The sequence below is a fragment of the Mastacembelus armatus genome, chromosome 7 (genome assembly GCF_900324485.2).
Source record: "Mastacembelus armatus chromosome 7, fMasArm1.2, whole genome shotgun sequence".
Taxonomy (NCBI): domain Eukaryota; kingdom Metazoa; phylum Chordata; class Actinopteri; order Synbranchiformes; family Mastacembelidae; genus Mastacembelus; species Mastacembelus armatus.
In genome coordinates, this window is record NC_046639.1 from 17,506,408 (window position 1) to 17,529,792 (window position 23,385).

At 42.1% G+C, this 23,385-nt stretch overlaps 1 protein-coding gene across 1 annotated transcript in view; it reads right to left on the minus strand.

Moving 5' to 3' along the window:
- The window catches only part of plxna3 (plexin A3), an 81,181-nt gene that overhangs the window by 17,997 nt on the left and 39,799 nt on the right, over positions 1-23,385 (minus strand). The window contains exons 7-16 of the mRNA XM_026331907.1: positions 11,733-11,873; positions 10,973-11,073; positions 9,758-9,881; positions 9,498-9,654; positions 9,188-9,287; positions 8,849-8,963; positions 5,853-6,053; positions 1,119-1,215; positions 429-619; positions 26-174 (exon numbers count right to left, since the gene is read on the minus strand). Of these exons, the coding sequence (XP_026187692.1) occupies positions 26-174; positions 429-619; positions 1,119-1,215; positions 5,853-6,053; positions 8,849-8,963; positions 9,188-9,287; positions 9,498-9,654; positions 9,758-9,881; positions 10,973-11,073; positions 11,733-11,873 (1,376 nt within the window). The remainder of the gene's footprint in view (positions 1-25; positions 175-428; positions 620-1,118; positions 1,216-5,852; positions 6,054-8,848; positions 8,964-9,187; positions 9,288-9,497; positions 9,655-9,757; positions 9,882-10,972; positions 11,074-11,732; positions 11,874-23,385) is intronic.

Here is a 23,385-nt window from a genome sequence, read left to right on the forward strand (position 1 = left end):
CACCAACATATGAACACATACTGACTTCTCAGCGCTGATGTACTGCGAGGGGACGGGGTTACAGCGGACTCCCGCCACCTGCACGTGGGAGATCTCCTTCACCTGCAGACCCAGGTTCTCCCCCTCGATCGTCACCCGCGTCCCCCCCTCCCGAGGTCCTGTCAGAGGGTCAATCTGTGTTGGGGGGGGGGTGTCAAGAGATCAATCAATGTGTGTGAACAAATAAAAACTTGTAACCATAGTAACTGTACACAACACAAAGATGGGAATTCAGTATATTTAGAAGGTATAAATATGGAAAAGAGAAACATGAGACCAAAATAATGTAATAATAATGTTTTTGTGAGTAAAACAAAACAAAAGATGAAGAAAATATTTTCATTGTCATAAAAGCAGAAGCAGGTTTGAACAGTAACACTTCCGCCCACCTTGCTGATGCGTGGATGGCTGCAGCGCAGGTTGTGTCGACCGTGGTGCATCCAGTTCTGTTCGGGTGACGGACAGTGTTGTCGCAGGAGGCACTTCCTGGTTTCTGTGCACCAGCCGCACTCGAAGGGGGGCGGAGCTTTGAGACACTGACCACAGCTGGAGCGCTGAGCCTCACACTTGTACAGCAGAGCTGGCAAACACAGCACAGACACGTTTGATTACAGAGTCCACATCCATCAGGAAAACAAACATGGTATCATTGCAACAAAACATTCACATTTTCAAAAGTGACAAAAGGCGGACTTTTAATTTTGATTCTGTTGATTATCACTTTATCTGATAAGTGCTTTAGGCTACAAAATATGCACCAACACTCAAAAGACCAAAATATATTTAGATATTCAAGCGGAAAACAAGCACTGGCCTACTGCAGGACCAATGACTTAAATGAAATGACTTAATAATTGATCAATTATCAAAATAGCTGCTAATAGTCCAGCTTGTTCATTGTCCATATGAACTGCATAGTGCAATAGGAGAAACCACATGTTTCTGGAGACTGTGCAGAATAAAATGTGAATGAACAGTATTAAATCACTTAATGACGTGAAATTTGTTTCCTCTTCCTCCTTAGCGACCGTGAACGACCCTTTCTGAGGTTTTTTTGCGTGCTCCCGACAAACGTGTACCTTTCATAGACGCCGGCTTGTCGATGAAGAAGTCTCCGTCCCAGACGATGGAGAAATCCACCGAGAGATCTCCAGCTTCGTCCCCTTCGTACCAGTACTACAGACACACAGACAGCGTCATTTAAATAGTCTGACACTTTTTAATTGGGAAACACAAAATTCAATTTTGTGTTAATTAGGATCTAGAAGCAGGAAGACATTTTAATTAAAGGAGAAGAATTAGAGGAGACATAAAATATAGCGGGAGCTATAACTGTAACAGGGAGGGCAGCTTTTCAAAAACACAGCCAAAGTCAACTTCATCATGATGAGCCACAGTCGATATGTTTAATAAATGGAACAAATGTATTGATAAAGTATCAGCACAGATCAGTCTTTATGGCACTGATCAATATTTTCTTTAGCTTCACCCAGGAGCCGTCAGAGTTTAAACTGAAGTCCCTGCAGGTCGATGTTGAATTTACTGATAAACTCACTATGGACACTCGGTATCTGAGACCTGCCAGATGTGGAAATTAGCGACAATTGTGCATCCTGTTCATACAAACCACATTCAGCTCAAGCACAACATATTTTCTGTTTGAGACCGTACTGATTCGTATTTTTTTTAAAAAATAGAGGCAACAGAACTTTTAGTTATTGGGAAATTATCTGTCTAAGACTGAAGTCGAATAGTCCATCAACACAAAAACAACTGTTTTGGTAACTGATAACTCAAAAGTTTGATAAAATTGATTTTTTTTTTAAATTTGAGCATCTTAAATGAGAAAATTTGCTACTTTTCTTCATCATGTGTCGCAGTAAACTGGTTATTTTTGGTTTTGGACGTCACCTTCAGCTCTGCGAAGTTGTGTTCAGCATTTTCGCACAGTTTTTGATATCAAAGAAAAGAAATTGGCAGATTAATCAATAATCAAAATAACTGCTAGTTGCTTTTAGCTGCTGTACATCTATAGTACAGCACTCAGGGGTCAATTTATTAGGAATTATCAAGGTCACAAACTGCAGCCCCCTGAGTGTCATATTGAAATATACAGAAACTCCTCGTCCTCGATCAAAACATCAGCTGAGAGAAACCTCATAGAAGAAAAGGTTTAGTTTATTTGAAAAGCCAAAATGATATGAAATCATCTGTGAAAGAGTCTGAGCACAAACTGAACATTAGCACCATCAGGAAGGAGGATTTACTGTAGCCACACACATTCACAGTGCAGTGGTGTTGTCATGGCGGATGCAGGTTGCCATGGTAACCGTACAGAGAAACAATATAATGGATTCAGGGCTGATGGGAACCTAATCTGCCCGCAGGTTTCCATGTGTCTTGCCTCAGAAAAACAGTGACTATTTATGGACCAAAAGGTTCAGCTGTGTCTTTCTGGTCCTCATGCTGTCAGAGGCCCGTTTGAGGGTTCACACCTGGTTTTAGGTTGAGGTTAGAAGCAGGTTTAGGTCGGGGTTAGGGTTAGGGGTGGGGAATGCATTGTGTCTGTGAGTGTCCTCACAAAAACAGAAAGGCAAATGTGTGTGAGATGTCGGATGGCAAAGTCATTTTTGCTGAGGAAACTGAGGCGAATGTGACTTAATGAAATTCGTTAATTTCAGCCCAGGCCTGTGGTGTGGTACAGTGGGTGTTTTTGCTGAAGTAAGGTTGTACAGCTGCCGTGTGTGTGTGTGTGTGTGTGTGTGTGTGTGTGTGTGTGAGTGTAAGTTAATGAAATGAGCAGCAGACCAGAGCCATTAAAACACATTGATTTTCAATCTTTCAGAAAACACAACTTCTCTCTACTTTCACTAAACCTTTGTGTGTGTGCGCGTGTGTGTGTATGTGTGTGTGGGGCATCGGATTATCTGGTCGTGCGGCCCAGGAATGTTCTCTCAATGATGGTTTTAAATTAAAATGTGTCCACAGAACCATATAACAACATGTAGAGAAACCCACAGGGCGTTCTTCATTAACAAACTGTTGATATTAACATGATTTTTCTGCAGAGCTGCAGGAATAACACATTAATAACTGTGTGTGTGTGTTAAAGTGATGACCGCACAGCTAAAAAATGTGGCCAACCAATGGTGTGTGTGTGTGTGTGTGGCTAATGCCCTGAATTTCCATTAAAGGCAGCAGCTGAGCCCAGCTCGCCCATCAGGCTGCTGACCTCTCAGGAAGAACGCAGCTCCTGACGCCAAAACTGAACCAGCCTCCATCTTTACTGAAGTACTGTTCTTCACTCCATTTGTGAGGTATTTGTACTTAACTTAATATTACCATTTTGTGTGACTTCATACTTGTAAGTTCACTACATTTCAGAGACAAATCTTGTACTTTTTATTGCACTACATTTATCTGACAACTGTATTTATGCTTCCAAATGAGACGGCAAATTAAAACAACAAGGAGGTTATAAAATAGCTAAAATATGAGCTTCAACAATGCAGAATCTATTTTAGAACCCTCGTTACAGTTAGGACGTTTCTGACTTAGTGATTCTCTCTCTTGCCTCCATTCATCATCTCAGCCTCCTTCAGATTTACCTAAAGACCGACCTGTGAAAAAGAGAAAACCAGCTGCACATTTCACATGAATGTACATGATATTATTAGATTCTAATTATGAGTACTTTCCATACTCCTGGGTAGCTTGTGAATTACCAGGGATTAATAAAGGTTGATGATTTTGTATTTTGTTTGATATATCTAGTTGAGATGTGCTGTTCTGCACAATGAAGAACATTTGGATGCTGATACTCCAGTTTTGAGTGTGTGCATCCATCATCGCCATGGTAACCCCTGCCCGGTCAATAGGCCTGTTGCTATGGAGCTTGAGGTGTGTGTGTGTGTGTGTGTGTGTGTGTGTGTGTGTGTGTGTGTGTGTGTGTGTGTGTGTGTGTGTGTGTGTGTGTGTGTGTGTGTGTGTGTGTGTGTGTGTGTGCGCGCGCGCACGTGCATGCGCGTTGCTCTTCAAAAGCTGATGAACTCCAACATGGCTTCCTGGTGTATGCTGAGCTCCTCGTGAGCGCTGGTTGTGCACGCTCAGTACGGCACCAGTGGGGCAGGAGGTGAGATTGCAGCAGTGACTCGACAACGGTGAGGCTGACACACAGATGCTGTCTGGCTGAACTTCTGCCGAGGAGTAAATCTCCTTCACATGCAGCCTCATTTTTCAGCTCTCGTCGGACCAATGCTAATGCTGCTATTACTTTCATGATACAGTTTGTACTGGAGCTGTTTTTGGCACCAATAATATTCCTACTATATTTGCTTCTCCTATATTTAGTACTAATACTAGCGCTGCTTCCTGTACTACCTTTGGAATTAGAAATGATACTGCTGTTACTTCTTCTACTACTACTTTTTAAGTAGAGCTCCAAACAGCTCTGTGATTGGCTGAACAACAATGCCTGAACTACTGACTCCCACTAACTTACTTTCTACATTCAGTTCTAACCACATTAAACTGTGAATCCTGTTTCTGTCTGCAGGAAACAAATACAGACCTTGTGCCTTTATTTTGAAGGCTGAGCAGCATCTGTGTGAAGAATGTAAAGACAGTAGGAACACTGTCTTTGTGTGTGTGCTGTTGTACTTAATGACTACATTCCTCTGGGAGTATTAACTTAATTAAATGAAGACACTGACCATCTGTATGCATGTGTGTGTCTGCATTAGTAACAATATGTCAGAGCATCATATGTTTGTATGTGTGTGTGTGTGTGTGTGTGTGTGTGTGTGTGTGTGTGTGTGTGTGTGAGAGGCGTCTTCGGGACGGGCTTGCCGACAGGAAGACAGATGATGAACAGGAAATGAGAACGAGCAGACGGACGACAACAGTTGGTGTGTTTGTGTGTTTTCTGAATTCAGGCCGGCGGATGGTGAGTGTCGTCTCGGTAAATGACAATAATCAATCTGTGGGGGCTGTGTGCCTGTGTGTGCATATGGCCATACACGATGTTTCTGCACCGTGAGGAAGATTCTGCAGCCTGAGGACATGTTTTGGTCACACATCTTCACACCTGGTTCTAGGTTCAATTTAGGACCAGGCCAACTGTTGTGTCTCTGAACATTGCATTCGTCTGGATCAAAAAGTGTCCCTCAAACGCACCGCAAAAAACACTCCAGTCAATGGCCTATCAGCACTTAAGTTTGGCACCTGGGGATGGGAAATAGCTCTCCACACCGGCAGGGGGTGGTACTCTGTCCTGGTTATTCAAAAACGGACAGTGTAAGGAGGCCTGATGTGGGCTTGGTGTGTCAGGGGCCTTGGATTTAGGGCTGGGGGATGTGAATGACAGTCCTCACAAAGATAGAAGTACAAGCATATACTAGCGCTAATTGAATTGGATACATCAGTACGAGTTGTTGACCTGAAACCTAACCTTTGACCTCTGGATATCATCAGGTCACACACAGGATCAGGGGTGGGGGGATGGTGGGCATCAGGGTGGAGAGTCAAATGTTATTTCTGCTTTCACTTCAGATATGAATACATGTAATACTTAGAGTACTACTACTTTCATTAATAATAATACTGCTGTTATTTTTACTGCTACCATTACTGTTAATGCAGAATCTACTACTACTACTGATACTGCTCTGCAAACACTGTAAATACTGCTACTACTGTTGCATGTACTATTACCACTAATGATACACAAAGAAAACTACTTCACTATCTAACACACAAAGTACCAGCACCTGTCTAGTGTGGAGCACTGCATGCTGGGTAGTGTAGTGGCTCACCGAGGTGTTTTGACACTGGATGCAGGATGAGTTGAAGCGGACGGCAGGAATTCGTTGGACTTTGCCCTGGATGTTAAACACACATTCGTAGTTTTTCTGGCCCGACTGAGGCTGGGGGAGGTTCCGAGCTCGCAATGTGATTGGACGAACCATCCCAGCCGGGACCAGGATGTCAGAGGTGGGGAGGATCTGAGGGCATCCCTGCAGAGAGAGAGAGAGAGAGAGAGAGAGAGAGGGAGGGAGAGGGAGAGGAGAGGGAGAGAATTACAACACAGTCAGTATTAAAGGTGCAGCTCCCAACAATCGACTGTTTCCCAACACATCCAAACTGAAAACGTCCAACTATCCTGCCTTAGACAAAAATCTGCCTCAGTTTCAGTTTCAGACAGACATGGATGTGAAGGAACAAACACACAAATTAGCAGATTTGATGGAAACAGCAGGACATTAATGGGATGTGGACATAAACTTTATTTCCACACCACATGGTGCCTGTTCGAGGACCATGTACTTGATTATCATCAGTATTAGAAAACCCCCACAGTCTCCGCCCCCAGCCACTGATGGACCTTTGTCAATGTGTGTGTGTATACACATCTTTCTGTGGTTGTGTGGACACGTTTTACTCTGATACCATTCTTGTGAGGACATTTTGGCTGGTCTTCACCGCTTCAAATGTTTTTTTAAGGGTTAAGACTTGGTTTTAGGGGTAGGGTTAGAATGAGGGTTAGATTTAGGTTATGCATTCAGTTGTGATGGTTAGGCTCTAGTACAGTGAGACATGACTGTGGATGAGTGTGTGCTGTAATGGACAGCTGGTGACAGATCTGAGCTTGGGAACTTCCTGCTGGAAAGACACACACACACAAACACACAAACACGCACACTGTGGGTGTGCCTCTCTGTTGGGTAAAACCTTCATTAACGAGCGTTGCCACAGTAATTAATTGCCTTGTGACTGACAGGAAGACCATTAGCTCCACAGGAAGTGGACCAGTGCTCAGTGGATGCCGGCAGCACCTGTGGAGACTGTGTGACAGTGTGTGTGTACTGATTACAGTGTGAGGACCAGTCTGAGGTTTATACCAGGGATGTGGGGACATTTTGGCTTCGTGACACGCCTTCTACCTTGAGGTTTAATAGCAGCCAGCACCCCCTGGCAGCTCTAGAGGTGTGTTTCACCTTCCAACCAAAGCTTATTGTTATTGTTAGTTGATTGGTTTATGAGGAATCAGGGCTTAAGGAACAGGAACAGGAACATTACTACTGCACAATAATTGAAAAACAGAAAAGGCTCACTAAGAATTATCACAAACAGAAGCAGATAGAACTCAAATGTTTAATTCTGAAAAAATTTTCCTACAAACTTTAGAAATGTAATAAAGTCCACAGTTTATTACCTCTGCCTTTCCTCTTTCTGCTGACATATCAATTTTATTTTCAGCTTCTCTTTATACTTTTTCATCTTTAAATCATCTTCTCGCTCTGTGTTTCCAAAAGACTTTTCATTTGAAGGCCATTTTCACCTGGCTGAATATGGGTTAAATAGAAAATTAAAAAATTGTCTGTCTCCTCCTCTTTTTCTCTCCTCTTTCTCCTCTGTCCCTCTTTACTTGGACTAATTGCCTGGTAATTAACATTAATTGCTTTGATTGGACGCTTTCATGTCAATTAAGTGGCTATTCATCTTCCATTAACTAATTAGCCAATCAGAGGTTGTTACTGTCACCCTGTAATGACACCGAGCACCAATCACGTCAACGAGATGCCCAAACAACTCGATCCCCGCTCGCTGTCGTCCCCTCTAACGAGATAAGGAGCAGACAGAGAGCAGCTCGTTAGTCGCAGGGTGTCTGTTACCGCCTGACATTGGCATCAGTATGAGCCTGCTTTCTGAAGTCACACAGGATGGGATTCACCTGCCGAAGGCCCTCAGGGAACAGTGCCTTCCATCAAGTTACATTAACACCTTCTAAGGCCCGTTTCAGGCCACTGTGAACACAACCTGAGAAAACAACTGAACACTCAGGTTGATGTGCCCCGTTTTGCCTTCTGACCCACCTTCTCATGAATTCTTTAGCTTTTCTACACTGTAGATTAAAAGCGATGACATCAGAACAGGTTCTTCTGCTGCTGAACAGAATCCCTGTAAAAAGCTTCTGTTTGATCGCCGATCGTCCTCTCAGGTGTCCTTTCTGAAAACCGGTCTATGCAGCTGAATTTTAAATCTCAGATGTCACAATGTCCTTGAACGCATCAGCAAGTTTTAGAGATGGTGTGTGTGTTACTGCCCTTCATGTTGACCTGAAGCTTTACTGCTGTTTACTGAACCATGTAATGACAGAGAGGGAGCTGCTCTGACCTTCGTGCTCTTCACTGTCAAAGCAAAAAAAATGATGGAAACGCTGTGGAGAGCCAAAATACCTGTATTAACAAACTCACAAACATGAACAAAGTGTAAAAAGAACAGATGTCCTGGCCCATCCACAGCTGTATCAGCTAAAAACAGCTGGTGCTCCTCACAGCCATGAGAACTCACCCAGGATTGAGGACGTACGCCGCCGATGTCCACAACGGTAAAAATAAGACTAGTCCAAGTAACACACTTCTACAGTGTTTGCCTTTGTTGAGAGCACACAGAGGAAGATCTCAGAAAAAGGAAAACTACTCTCCACAACAGTCCAAAGAAAAGAAAGAACTCCTCTCTATATGCAGATAATACCTTGATTTATTTCTCTGTTTTGGTGAAATTCTGGTTGGAACTGGTGAACTTTGATTGGTTTGGTGTTTCTCTTGTCAGATGTTTACATGTGGGTCCAGACCTGAAGTTTAAAGGTCTTAGTCTAATTATTTGATATGTGTAGTCTGAGCCATGTGTAGTCTCTGTACATCAGCCAAACAGCTAAAAGCTGGCCAGCCGAGCCAGAAGGGCTGGACAGAGCAGTATTCTGCAGACGGAAACAGAGACAGGACAAACATGAAGTGAGTGTATGTACCTCGATGGTGCTGACTTGTCCCTCCAGGAAGGAGCAGTCCTGCAGGTTGTTGGTGCAGACATGACGGTATTTACACCAATGACACGGAAACAGGCTCCTGACACAGGAAGTACACCTGAGACAGAGAGAGGGGCATCAGACCTCACTTGCTTATCTTAGAAGGTAGGAAACATGGCAGGAAAGGAAACAAGGACGGGAGAGAAGGAAGGAGGAGAGTAAACAAGAAGAGGAAATAAGAAAAAGAGATAGAGGAGACAGGAGAGGAAACAAGGAATGAAGGACAGAGCAGAGAAAGAATTAAGATGAGGACAGAGGAGACGAGGAGATGAGGAGACTTACGAGCTGAGCACAGAGCAGTTGTAGTAGATGAAGTTGGTGGAGATGAACTGAAGCCCAGTTTCTGTGGAGCGAAGGCTGAGCTGAACCACACGTTTCTCTCCTGAAATCAATAATCAATGATCAATAAAAGATATCACACTACGATAAATAAGAAACATCACAGTCGAACAGCAAACGTGAGAGAGAAAAAGGCTGAAAGACTCAAAAAGCTCAGTGTGTGTGTGTTGTACCGTAGACGTGTGTGTGTCGCAACTAAGGTGTGTGTATGTTTGTTTGTGTGTGTCGTAGCGTAGGTGTGCGTGTGTCATACCATAGGTGTGTGTGTGTGCCGGCAGGTCTCTGAGAGACGGTGACAGACAGGTCACCTGATCTTTGGCCACCACCTGTCCGGGAGTTTCACTCAGGTCCTCAAAGACACAGGAAACGCCGCCTGACAGCGCCGGCACATTCTGCACTTGGACGGTCACCTGGACAAAAGAGATAAATGACATCACCAGAGGTCAGATGTCAAAGGCTGGACAGAAAACAGCATCAGATGACCCAGGGCTCGGGCTCCTGCAGGTCGCCTACCTGTGTTGCCGGGGAGGTGATGGACATGCTGCTCGGGGTAACGGAGATGTTGACGCACTGGTCCAGTCGGGTGTTGAAGTGCTGAGGCTCGTCCCATTTGTCACATGCTTCCTGTCTGGAACACCTGTAGGATGACAATCAAAGGTCACTGCATGGTCACACAAATGTATTTTTCTTATTTTTGAAAAAACATTATTTTTGTTTCAATATAACTACTGTTATTGATATTATTGGCTAAGTTCTGTTTTTACTGGAATATATTTGCTGATGAATCACCTGGGAAATGTCAGGAAATGGTTAGAAAATGTTCATCTTAGTCTCCCAGAGAAACAAACAGATGCAGTTCACAGTGAAAGAAAAGCAGAAGGTTTTTGCTTCGAACTTCAGATTTATCAGCCGGTGAACGGAGGCTTTTACTTTGAAGGGAATGCTAATTGGTGCTAATTTAAAGAGGAACTTCCTGTACCTGCCTGGACGCCGAACATCAAAGACGCCGTGACGCCGACTGAGCTCGTGTGAAGCATTTATAGAAACAGTAATGACGCCTCATGGGAACACACACACATACACACACACACACACACACACACACACACACACACACTTCCTGTTTCTTCTTCTTTATTTATGTTCTTCTGTAATATCTGACCTCCCACTTCAGCTGCTCTGTTTTCTCCTTCACTTCATAAATACATGTGGCCAAAGGTTTGTGGACAGCTGAGCACAGGTAATGGTGTGTTTACATGTGCTGTAAAACGCGACACAGTAGATTAATGCATCTTTTCTCGTTTGATTAATGCAGATTTCTGATTTTCACACCATGTTGCCTCAAGAACATGAACAGAGTTCACTCATTACATTTTTAAAGAAGCAAAACAAATTCCCAGCATGCATTGGTTTACTTAAACACTCCTAAATAAGTCCTTTTGACAATAACAAGGGACAGTGTTGAAAATAACACACACAGACACACTAACACTGGAATAGCACAGAGTCCTCACACGTGTTTGAGTCCCTAGTTTCTAGTATTTACATACTATTCTATAAGTTTCTGTCTTTAGCACCAAATTCGCTCTTTCTGTTCGTGTTGTTCCAGCCTGAGGGACGAAAACCAGAAGGTGAAGTAATTTCTGTTCGTGTTAGTGATGACATCTGTGCTCTGTGTACGTAATAAGTGAACGTTAGCCACGTTAGCGGCTGGACATAAGCTCTTACTTGTTGAAGAGGACACACCATCCACAGTGAGGGTCTCCTGAGCCCAGGCAGTCGGAGCAGCTGCTGTACTGCTCACAGCTCTCCACTGGGAGCCTGCTCACCTGAGACACACAGGTTTCCATCAGACAGGTAGGAAATTTATTCAAAAGGTAGGTGCTTTCCTAAAACATGGGGGGCTACATCGAAATACACACAATCACCACACTTCTACTGCGAATCTTAGAAAACATGAAGTGCAGACGTACAAATAATAGTTTCGGTTTTATTGTGATATACATATTACACTGACGTGAAATTGATGTTGTGATTGTTCAGCCTATAATTCGCGAAGTCACAGGGATCCCTCCCACATCATTTATTTGTGTGTGTATGTGTTTGTTATCTCGGTGTGATTTGGTGGTTTTCTGCTGACAGTAACACAGCCGGAGGCCTGTGTGTAACACATCTGTCTTGGTTTTGCAGACAGTAAGTCACTGTGTCAGTGTGTGTGTCGTATCATTTACCCAGAAGTCATTGCAGCAGGGAGACAGTAAACACAGAGGCTGCTCTGTCTATGTCTCATTCAGATGTTCACACATGAATTCATTCATTGTCTCTCTCTCACACACACACACACACACACACACACACACACGCACACGTAACTGCAGTGCCTCGATAATGTCTTGAATAGAATGATGTAAATATATAACATCACATATCTAATTACATTATCAGAATTTGGTACAAAACAGGAACCTGTCCTTTTCTTTTGGTTTACCTGTCTGTCACTCAGCAGGTAGATGTACTGGTGGTCTGGACTGAACACCATGTCCCTCAGGATCGGCTTCCCTTCCACCACTGTCACCGTCTCGTACAGCAAAGCATTCTGGGCCGGCGGCGGGATCCCATCCACACGGATCTGAAACACACACACACACACACACACACACACACACACACACACACAGGGAACAGCATGTTGGTCTGATATAACACTGTAGAAAACACACCTCACAGAACACAAAATGACACCTTACTAGAAAATATATTAGTGTTTGGATAAACTCAGCTTCAGTTGGAACAATCAATCGAGCATTACATCAACAGCAATCCAGTCTGAAATTTCTGGGCTAAAGCAAAAGCAATGAAATATGCCACACATTTTTCAGATTGTTCATTTAACTGAAACTAACAATAATCATGTGTGACAAAGTTAATAACATAAATACGAGGCCCATCTTTTCCGAAACCCAGCTCTGCTCTGCTGTGAGCAGAAGCAGTGGATTTGGACTGACACACAAAACCAAAATCAGCGGCTGCTGCCTGTAAAATAACTGATTTGATGCAATAAGATGAAAAATCAGGAGATTCTTTCTCGGTGGAAAACAGAAATTTCATAAGAATCTGCAGCAGCTGCAGAGATCTCTCACTCTGAAGGAAAGTGTCGGACCATTTCTGATTAGCATAAAAACAGGCGCCATTTCACAGCCATGAGACCGAGGAATGGGATTAGGTTTTACTGGAGAGGAGGGATGCTGCTGCTGCTGGTGATGATGAGGGTGATCATGAGGATGACGACGACGATGATGATGGTGTGTGAGTGTGCAGCATTAAATGCAGCAGAGAGCTGATGAAGAGACGAGCAGGATGTTTGAAAATGTGGAGCGACTAAAATAAGATTCCCCCAAATCTCCCCAAATGTCCCACCTCCCTCACTGTGTCTGACCCAGAAAAACACCACAGAGGAAGAGGAGGGGGTGTAGGAAAGACAGATGGGGGGAAACTGAGACGAAGGAAGGAAAAAAGGAAGAAAGAAGGATACAAGGTGGGAAACAAATACATGCATAAAACCCTTAGGAGTAAGGACAAGTAGGGAAAGGAAGTGAGGACAAATGGTAGGAAGGAAGAGAATAGGGAGGAGGGCAGGAAAAAAAAAATTGTGTATGTGTTTTAAGTAATTCATGGTGAGTCATACAATGCAGGATGAATGCAGCTTTTTATTTTATTGCTTTTACAGTAAATATGAGTTTTTAAAAAAAGTAAAGGGTTTAGCTTAGCTTAGCATAAACACTGGAAGTCGGGGGAAGGTGCTAGCCTAGGACCATGAAAGACAACAACAAGGCTAAAGCTCCCTTTCACAATGTGGCTATTTTTGTTTTTTTCTTGCTCCGTGGGAAAAATACACATGACAATGTTACAACCTGTATGGACCTTCTATTTGGGCCTTTTATTTTGTGAGGTTTCCTCACTTCCTGTTGTCCCTAGTGTGTTTCCCCTAATTTTAATTCTCTGTTCTGATCATCTTGTGTGTATTTATACCTGCCACTTGGCCGTCACATTGTCCAACTCCTGTTCCCGTGTTCCCTGATTGTTGTAGGTTTTGCCCTGTTTGGTCTCTGATTTGGCTGATTCCCTCTGAAATCACCTGGACTCTGTCTGTCCCTGCCTTGGACTCTGGACTGAACTACACTCCAGACATGGACTCTGTTTCGTCTGTCAGTGCTTGTGTTTCATATTCAGCTCCTGGGTGCTGTGTTCTCACTCCCTGGTATTAACAGGTCCCTGTCTCCTCGTCTCTGTCCTGTCTGCACCCAGGTCCTCCCCTGATATTGGCTACACAGCCCTGACACACAACTTTAAATATGACACACTTGCACAGATGGGTTTGGTGCTTCAGCTTGAGACTGACTGCTTCCCCACTATATAAATTTTACAGATTGCACCTTTAAACGTGTGGTTTTAGCTCAGATCTGTGTGTCTGCTGCAGTGTCCTACTTTCACACCTCCACCCTCGCTCTATTGCTGTGTGAGCGTCCATGAAACACGATTGTGTATCTGTGTGTGTGTGTGTGTATCGCTCATCAGCTCTAATTAAGATCGGCTGCTTAACGAGCAGACAGCTAATTAACACACTGAGAACTCAGAACTGCACACTCCTCCTCCTCTATCCCTCACTCAGATTTCTCAAACTTTATTTTTATCTGCACCCCCTCCTTTCCTTCCTTCTATCTGCCCCTCCCTCTGTCCTTTTACTATTTCCTTTCCTCCTGCCTGCCCTTCTTACCTCCTTTTTTGATTCCTGCCTTCTCACCTTCCTTCCTAACTTCCCCTTTTCGTTCCCTGTGTTCTTCCTTCCCTCCCTCCATCTTTCCTCCCCTCTTCTCCTTCCTTCCTTCTTTTTTCCCCTGATTCCCACTTTCTCTTCTCTTCCTACCATCAGTCAGTCAGTAACTGAATGAAGACCTGCACTGAAGTGATGATGACCATGGACACTGACTGAAAGAACAGAGGCCTGTGACTGACGACATTTGTCAGAAAGGCCTCATGTGACGGAGGAAGTGACCTTTGATTCCCGGCTGGTATTCAAACTGTCAATACCTGCTTTGTTCTGTGTGTGGTAGTTAAATCAGCACATTTCCAATGGAAGTTCTGAATGGGATTCTTGTAATAAACCAAAATTATCGCCGTGAGGTAAGATGTGACTAAAATCACATCTTAAATTTCTAACACAGGTGGACAGCTCAAGTTGTTATTGTCACATGATCCTGTCAGCAAATGAAAAGAAAAGGATTGATCTGACAGTCGGTGCACGTCTGACAGCACACACACAAAACATCTTTTTATATGATATTTGGAACTTTAATGTCTAATCAATTAAAATTGTTTTATACACACACATTCAGCTTTAATGCTTCTGATGGCCAGCTGTCTTGTAAAAATAATACTCACAGGTAATCTGTTGATTTAACAGCTGTCTTTGTTCTGCAGAAAGCTTTTTTTTTTTGGAACTTTCATTGGGAATTTGCCGCTTTAACATCTGTAGGACTTTTAGATACTGATTTATTTTAGAATCAACTATGATCACACTGATTGGATTTCCATAAAAAAAAAAAATTAGAACATCAGTTAAAAATTCTGCAGTTAAAGACATTTCAAGTCAAGACTCTTATTTTAGTAGTTGTGTTCATCCTTCCTGTTGCGTTACAACAGAGTCACGACAAAACAAAACAATTTTAGTGTGAACATCTGCTGTAGTGCCGAGACGTTTTCTAGATGACCTCTGACCTCAGTGCTCATGTATTTTATAAGGCATATAATTACTCATTTTCTTTAACAAATCAGTCTGGACACAAGTCCCAAGGTCCAGAATAGTGTTGTCTTGTGCAGGCTTATTTTAGTTCACTGTGACAGAAAACAGAGACGCTGCAGAGGGTTGATTTTTCTTAAATTAGCAAAGAATTTAAGTCAGAACCTCCATTGAAAATCTGCTAATTTTAACTCTGAGACAGTCTGTGGCGACTGCTCCGTGCCTGGTTTCGGTTTGTGGTACAAACTGAAGACCTGCAGCAGCTTCTACATTTCAGAAAACCAATCACACTTTTTCATTTCCATGTTTATTCTGCTCAACTGGTCAGCTATTACTGGAAACCTGATATTAGCGCACACAGGCCTGCAGCCAGCTGCCTGAAATTCCACTGTAATTCAACACCTCCGAGTGTGTGCGAGTTCGAAATAACTATTAAATGTGTGGTCCAAGCTTCCAGTTCACCAGAGATAAACCAACTCTATTACTGATTATACTGACAGGGTGTATTATCAGCCTTAAACACACACACAGCAGCTGTATGATCAATGGCTCTGATAAGTGATCTGATTAGTCACACACACACACACACACACACACACACACACACAGTCACTAAGTACTATTATTACTTGTTCAGTGCGGCCCCACTAACTGTCAGTGACTATTAACGCACTGCAACATACTGATTAACGCGCTCAGACACGCAACATGGCCAAAAATATAAGGACAGTTGAACATGCACGATAGTGTAACATGTGACTGTGACAACACGTGCATTTATGTGTTACTGTAACAGGCTGCATGCTTTGATTTTACTCAGATGACCAATATCTGCTGCTTATTTTATTTATTCATCAAAAATCCAAGTCAGAACTTTCATTGGAAATCTGCTAATTTGAATCTCAAGTTTTATTCCTGTATGGAGCCAATTTCCTTTGATCATTAAAAAAAAACATTAAGTAAAGATGAAGTCTTTTTTCTATACTTTTTATTTCTATCACTAATTTTAGATCAGAATTTCCCTTAAAAATCTGTTGACTTCATTTTTTAAGTCTGGAGCACCGTTTATGAAAAACACCTAGTGCAGCACATCCACATGATTTTTTTATAGGAAATCAATCACCAATTCTGCTGGTTTAAGTCTATTAAGAATTTTGTTGCATAATGATAATTTTAACATGAACAAATTCCAGTTCAAAATAAGTCAAAACAATCCAATAATTCACAAGAAAATATAAAAGTGAGCATGCAAAAAGTCTAAATGGGCCTTTAGCTTTGACATTTTCTGTTTTCATTTCATTTTATTTCAGATTTTTTGCTCTTTGTGTTATTACAGTAAAGACCTTGAGCTTGTTTTTTTTTTTTTTTTTTGTAAGGCAGTCTTGTTCTGTCAGACACATTAGTGTCTGTTAACACACTCATTGAGTTCTCATTCAATCTGTCTGCCGCTCTCTCATTCACCAACACATCACAGCCGCCTGGACCTCCTGAAACTCAACACGCACAGGCTGTCTGTTAGCACGCTGCGCTCCGGTTTCATTCAGCTGCTGCTGCTTCTCTGCTGCAGACTCCCCTCTCACTAATGTGAACAAATTTGAAAATGATGTTTTCCTCAAGTTTCCCTTTGAAACCGAAGAACCCTGACAACAGAGGCGCCGACCGTGCAGCTGAGGCCAAGATCTGTGAACATCTCAGCTGGACATGACTGTTTCTACGAGACTCTGTTAATTAGTCGAAATGATGTCGTTGAACTAAAGCTACGTCCCATGCTTGCCGTCTTTAAGCTTCTTCAACAGTCAGAACTTCCACTGGAAATCTACCGATTTTATTTTCATTGGTCTTTCCTCTGTACAAAGTTGATTTTCTATTCATCCAAGAAAAAACTCATTGGAAACCACGACTTAAATCTGTCTTTCTTCTGTATTCATGCCGTTTTCACCATTATTTCCCTGTTCTGTATTTGTCAAAAGAAAAATTTCTACTGAAAATATTCAGTCTCTACATCTTTCTTGTTTTAGCTCTGACACATCTGCCTACGTTTCTTTCTTTTAACCAAAGATAATGTTTAAAGACTGAGTGAGAACTTTTTTAGTGAGGTAGTTTTCAAGAATTTCAGGTCAGAACTTCCATTAGAAATCTCCTGATTTCATGGTAATGAGTCTGGTCTTTAAAAGTTAAAGTTTATAAAGTTTAACTTTCAGAAATCTTTCTTCTGTGATGAGCTTATTTTGTTTATCACGAACCCTCAATTAAAAACTCTATGACTTTACACGCCTTAGTGATGATATCGATCTTAGTTTGTTTGTTTATATCAAGAAAATTCATGGACAGAAAAGTGCCTCATCTGCTTTTTTTATTCCTCCGAGTTCAGTGATGCCTGACTCATTAGCGCCACCATCAGTTCAAACAGTTCAACAGCTCTGTACCTCTGTTGTCATGACAACTGCACGTCATTAAAATGGGGTGAATATTAACCATAAACTGGCAAATAAAAATAAAAACATCACCTCCTAATTCTCATCTGACACCAGACAAAGCGGAGGACTATCGTCTCCATTTAGCTCCTTCACACAGACGCTGAGCATTGTTCAGTCAACCATCAGACCCTGAGGGAGGCTGAGGAGGAGGAAGGGCAGCGAAGGGTAAAACTGGCAGGGGGGAGGCAGTTAAGCTTATTAGTTCCTCCCCATCCCCCAAAACACACAGACACACACAGTGCAGACAAGCCTGAGCCACCAACTGATGGTTTTAACCCTGAGGTGCACAGACACATTCGTTGCCTAAAAGTGACACATGAGGTGAAAGCAGCACACGCACTTTCTATCTTTCTACTCAATGAACAAATAAAACCACTTAGGGTTCTGTGGTTAAAAGAGGTTTCCATATCTTTTTATTTGAATTGTGGCAGCTGTGTCCATTCTTCCTATTACAGTTTTACAACAAAACAGGTTTCTGTGGTCAACATCTGCCTCAGTGCAGAGCTGCTTTCTACACCAAACAGTGGAAAGTGGGCTTTCACCTGACAGTGGAGTACATTTATTTTCTTCAGCAAACCCAAGTCAGGACTTCCATTGGAAATAAGCTGATTTAACGATGTTGAGTGTCTCTTCTGTCCTGAGCCTGCATGCCTGTAAAGCCCAGTCAGAACTGCCTTTAAAAATCTTCCCATTTAACTCTATTAATTCGTTTTCTCCTTGTTTTCGTTATTTATCAAAGAAAATAAGACAGAACTGTCTTGGAAAATGCACTGGCAATAAAACCCATTCTCAGTGTGTTTAAACAAATCCAAGTCAGAACTGTCCCTGAATATTTGCTGATTTTACTTTATAAAACCCATAAGCTCTACAAAACTTTATTTTTAATTTCACAGAAAATCCAAGTCAGGATTATCACTGGAAATATGCTGAATTAACTCCATCAAGTCTTTTTTGTCCTGAGGAACAACAAGGTTTGAATCTATGGATGATATGTTTTTCTATTCATTCTATTTGAAGCATGTTTCCAACAAAAACACACAAATCAGAACACTCACTGGAAATCTGCTGATTAAACTGTTTCTTCTCTATGTAGAACAAAAATCCAGGTCAGAACTTCCTTTGAAAATCTGCTGATTTAAGTCTCATTAGTCCTCCATGTTGAGGGAGCCGTTTTCAAGAACATCCAAGTCAGAGCTTTGAGAGGAAATTTGCTGATTTAACTTGACACGTTAAACAAGCTCACTCCAGAGCAAGTGTGGCATTTATTTCTTTATATTTAAATGATTAATACCTTATCAGGAGTTGTTGAATTAATAACTGACAGATTAATAAATTAATAAACCGCTTTCAAAATATGCGACCAGGACTAAGAGGACTGGGAGTATCACATTAAAACCCTCTAAGGCTCTGACACCATCACCATAGTAACAAATACACATGATAAAATAGATATTATTTAACCATTTACCCCCTCAGTCCTTCCTGTATTGAGTGGTAGAACAAGAGAGTCTCCAGTGTCTTTGGGGAGCTGACAGATTTGCTCGTTCTTCAATTTTCTCCCTGGTAACGGAATAATAATGAATCCACCTCTGATTCTCTGTGTGTGTGTATTTTCTGCAGTGTGCACATGATTTTTCCTTGTGTGGCCTGTGGTGATGCAACAATATCTATCCTTCAATATGTAGGGCAGCTGTTGGCGGGAGGGGCGGATGATGAAAAAGGGAAAACAGACAGAGGGGGGAGAAACTAGGACGGGAGACAAACAGGAAATGAAATCCTGAAACTTTTTGCCTGAATTTTCTAAATTGAATTATGACCAAAAATACAGGTTTCCCAGAGAGAAAAAAACAAACAAACAAACAAAAAAACAACAGATTTTTCCTTCAAAGTATTAAACCACGTAGATAGGTAAACACTGTACTTTAGCAGGACTTCTACCAAAAACAAAAAAACCAGGAAAAGCAGGAAGAACCCTTTCATATGCACAATGTCCAGACCAGTGTGAAAAACCTAGTGAAGATAATGCTGGTCACTTACCACAAAAGTAGAAAAACACAACGTGCACAAATGCAAAAACCTATCACTAGACCATAGAAGAAGTAGTTGTGGTACAAAGACACATATCAACAACATGACTGAGTTCCACAGGGATCACTACTGGTCCCACTTCTTATTTTGTTTATTAAATAACAAAAACAATCATCATACTTGTAGTGGCAACACACATCTATATATCTGTGCTAAAGACACAACTGATTTCTATTTTATAATCTGATCATTTAAATGTTTTTTCTACTTACTAATTTCATAATACCAATATTTCAACATTACATGTGACAGAAGTGGAACTACAGCTGATAGTACTGTGTGCTGTTAGCAGATTATTAAATCGATAAGTGTGATGAGTCAGGTTCAAACAGAATTAGAAAAACAGATCAAAATACTGCAAAAACCCATAAAAGCTCAGAAACAACTCCAGCTGACCAGCTGGAGTTGTTTCTGAGCGGTACGGTGACGAGGGAAGAATTTCAGTGCACTTTGTTTTGGCAGAGCTTGTGTTATTGTTGTTGTGCAAGACATAGAAAGACAAAGAGCAGAGCAGCTCTCAGCGGTAAATACATGAAGTATCCACTCAACCCAAACACTGTGCATATGTCCTGTACTGATAATACTGCTTAAAATACTATTAGTAGCAGTACTACTAGAGTTTTTTGTGGTTTCCAGTGGTTTCTACACTGTGGGCCAGGACCTGAACATGATTCTGAGGGTCACAAGATGAATGTTCATGGAAACAAAATGCAAGGAAAGAAAAAAAAGAGACCTGCCTACTGTTTATGTCTCCGACTTTATCTTTGCCTTTGTGTTGTGATATTAAAGGTGTTTTTCAGGCAACTGAAAGTTAAATATTACAGCTGTGCAGACAGGTGTGGCCTTTCTATCACGGCAATTCTGTATTAACTGATGGACTGACATCATTCTTGGCTGCTGAGAGTTTTAAATGGTGATGTGTTTGCAGATGCCGCTGCACAGAGACCCGGACTCACAGTGTCTTGAGTGGGAAACTGCAGCACACGTGTCCAAAGCGTTCTGCGTGGCCAAAATTAAATCAAGTTAAATCAAACTGTGCCCATTAAAAGATGCTGAATCAGCTGAATTGGCTTACATTGCTCCAGCTGTGACTGGCTGGGCTGCACTGGGACAAAATGGTTTTAACTCCAGTCCTGTCCAAACACATCGAGCTGCCAGTAAGCTTGTTACTGTCCACCTGCTGCCTGAACATCCATCAGTGTGTGGGCAGAACATGCTGAGCGTCTTTGTTTGCTCAGCAGTAACTCTGTGCTTGTTCATAGTGTTGGTGCTGAGCCTTATTGTGCCTACTTCTATGTCACTGTGTGGACAAAGTCTGATTTCATACTGTACTGAGGACCTTTCTGCACCGCGAGGACGTTACTGCACGGTGATGAAATTAAATTTACCTTCCACACTATTGCTTTTTATTTAAATGTCTCATCAACAGTAGCAGAATTGACTGTGATTAGCTGTTGATTGCAGTGAACCCATGGATATACAGACAACTGTCATTGGATTACTGTGATACTGAAGGAAACTTAAAAACAGCAGGATTCTGAATGAGGTTCTGGAGTTTTGGAGGATTCATGGACGTCAGAAATAATAAGACCCTCAGGAAGTGGAAGTCACACTGAAGTGGGCCAAACAAACATATTTAAGAGCAGAAAATAGAACGAGGTTGTGGCCCGGACCACTTCACTGTATCTGAGTCAAAGACCTTTGGTTTTTCATTTAGCGATAGAAGGAAACTGATGAAATCGGGCCGTTGGAGACAGATGTCTTCACACTGAGAGATGCCCTCAGACCAGATTTAATTCACAGGATCTGTTTTCTTTCAGCAGCTTTATCGAACATCCACCACAAACGTCAGCGGCCACAGCTGCTACCAAAGGACTGGGAGACATCCGAAAAATAGAAACACTGCTCAGTGACTCTTTGACTGACTGATTGGTTGTGGTTATAGTGGTAGAGTATGAAGTAAATGCTGTTAGCTGCCATTCACTTCTTTCTTTGTTCGAGTCCACTGTTTTTTGGTCAGATTTGGATTTGACAGCAGACAGCGGTGAAGTCAGCCATACAGAACCAGGTGAGACGCAGAGAGAGAGGCAACAGAAAGCTAATTAATTTCTGCAGGAAATAATTGTCACTCATTTCAGTGTGTGATGAAATACGAGGCAATAAGACGCCGTGTCTCTGAAGTGGGTCACGACGTTTCACGCTGGAGGAAACAGTAATTAAAGGACAGACCGCTAACGAATCGACTGAAAACATCATCAGTTACTTCAGTCACAACACTGTTGGTGCAGTTCTGAGGGGCGAATGTAATTTACTTTAGAATTTAGACTTGATACTGCTTCATACACTGCACATAAGAAACTCATACTGTACTTTTTTTTTAACTGCATTACATTACATATTGTTTACAATGTGGAAAATCAGGTGTGCTGGATTCACTATTTGTGCTGGCCCAGAACCACTGGATTATCTGTGAACTACTGTGACACTGAAGAAAAGCTAAAACATTATTCTCTGTGTGTGTGTTACTGAGTTAAAAATCCCATCCACAGACTGACAGCACCGAGAGGGGATGATGAAACTAACTTCCTGTTGTTTTGAAATCACCTGTGCTTGCAGGTAGAAACTGCTAACATCAAACATATCAACTGTTACCTGCAGCAGGGAGAAGGGTCTGTTCATTTGGAACACTGGACCTGTGTGTGTGTGTGTGTGTGTGTGAGTAGGAAATATTTCTGAAACACACACACACACACACAAATCCTTACTGGACCTTGCTGGTCTCACTGGTGAACATCTCTGAATCAGGCTGCTGCATGTCTATCTTCACTGTCTTCTCTCCGTGTTTCCTGGCAGTGTGACCCACTTTCAGGTGCTTGATGGATTAAATCTCAGCACTGCAGCTTCAAACACTTTCTCCATGTTCTTCTCCTCCTCCCATTGTACCTCCTCTCTCCCTCCTCCTTCTCATCTCTTTCCTGTGTCCTCCTCCTGATTTTTTTCCCCCATTTGTGAAAGATCCTCCCATCGCTCATCATCTTCACCTCTTTGCGTTTCTCTCCCTTCACCCCTCATCTTCACGCTTCCGCTTCTTCAAAAATGTCTTTTCTTCTTTTACTCCTTTGTTTCTCCCATTTCCTTTATTTTCTGTCTCCTCTTCCTTTTCTATTCCCTCCTCTTCCCTTTCCCACTTTCTCCACATCTTCCTTCCTCCTGCCCTCCCCCCTCATCTCCACCCCCTCCCCGGTCTCCTCCTGCTCAGATCCTCCAGCTGAGCTGATGATGCTGATAAATATGATCATCACATTTCCTGATTACTGCTCTTATTCTTCTTCATGACTTAAAGATGTGAATAATTCTGGTGCCGACACAAACAGCCTGAAGAGTAACTGCTGCTGCTCGCCGACGCGCCGTGCTTCATAAACTGCTTCTTTATTGCACTTTTTCTCCAGCGCTCAGATGCTTTTCTGCCAAATATGCTGGAAAATGGAAACTCAGTCATGCAAAACTTGGATGTATTTACTGAACGTGAACAATCTCTGGCTCTATTAACACAGTTCTCTTGATTATTCACACAACATGCACACAGACAGCATGACTTGCAAAAGCATTTACAATAATTCTTCGGGATAAAATTTCATAAATCTGCTTAGACACCATGTGTAGATGCGTGCTTTTATTCAAACTAATCGACTGCGCCTGATTACCGCAATTTGCTGGAAATAAAAAAAAAAAAAAAAATCAGACCCTGTTTTGAAGTTGAAACCAAATCTGAACAGGCA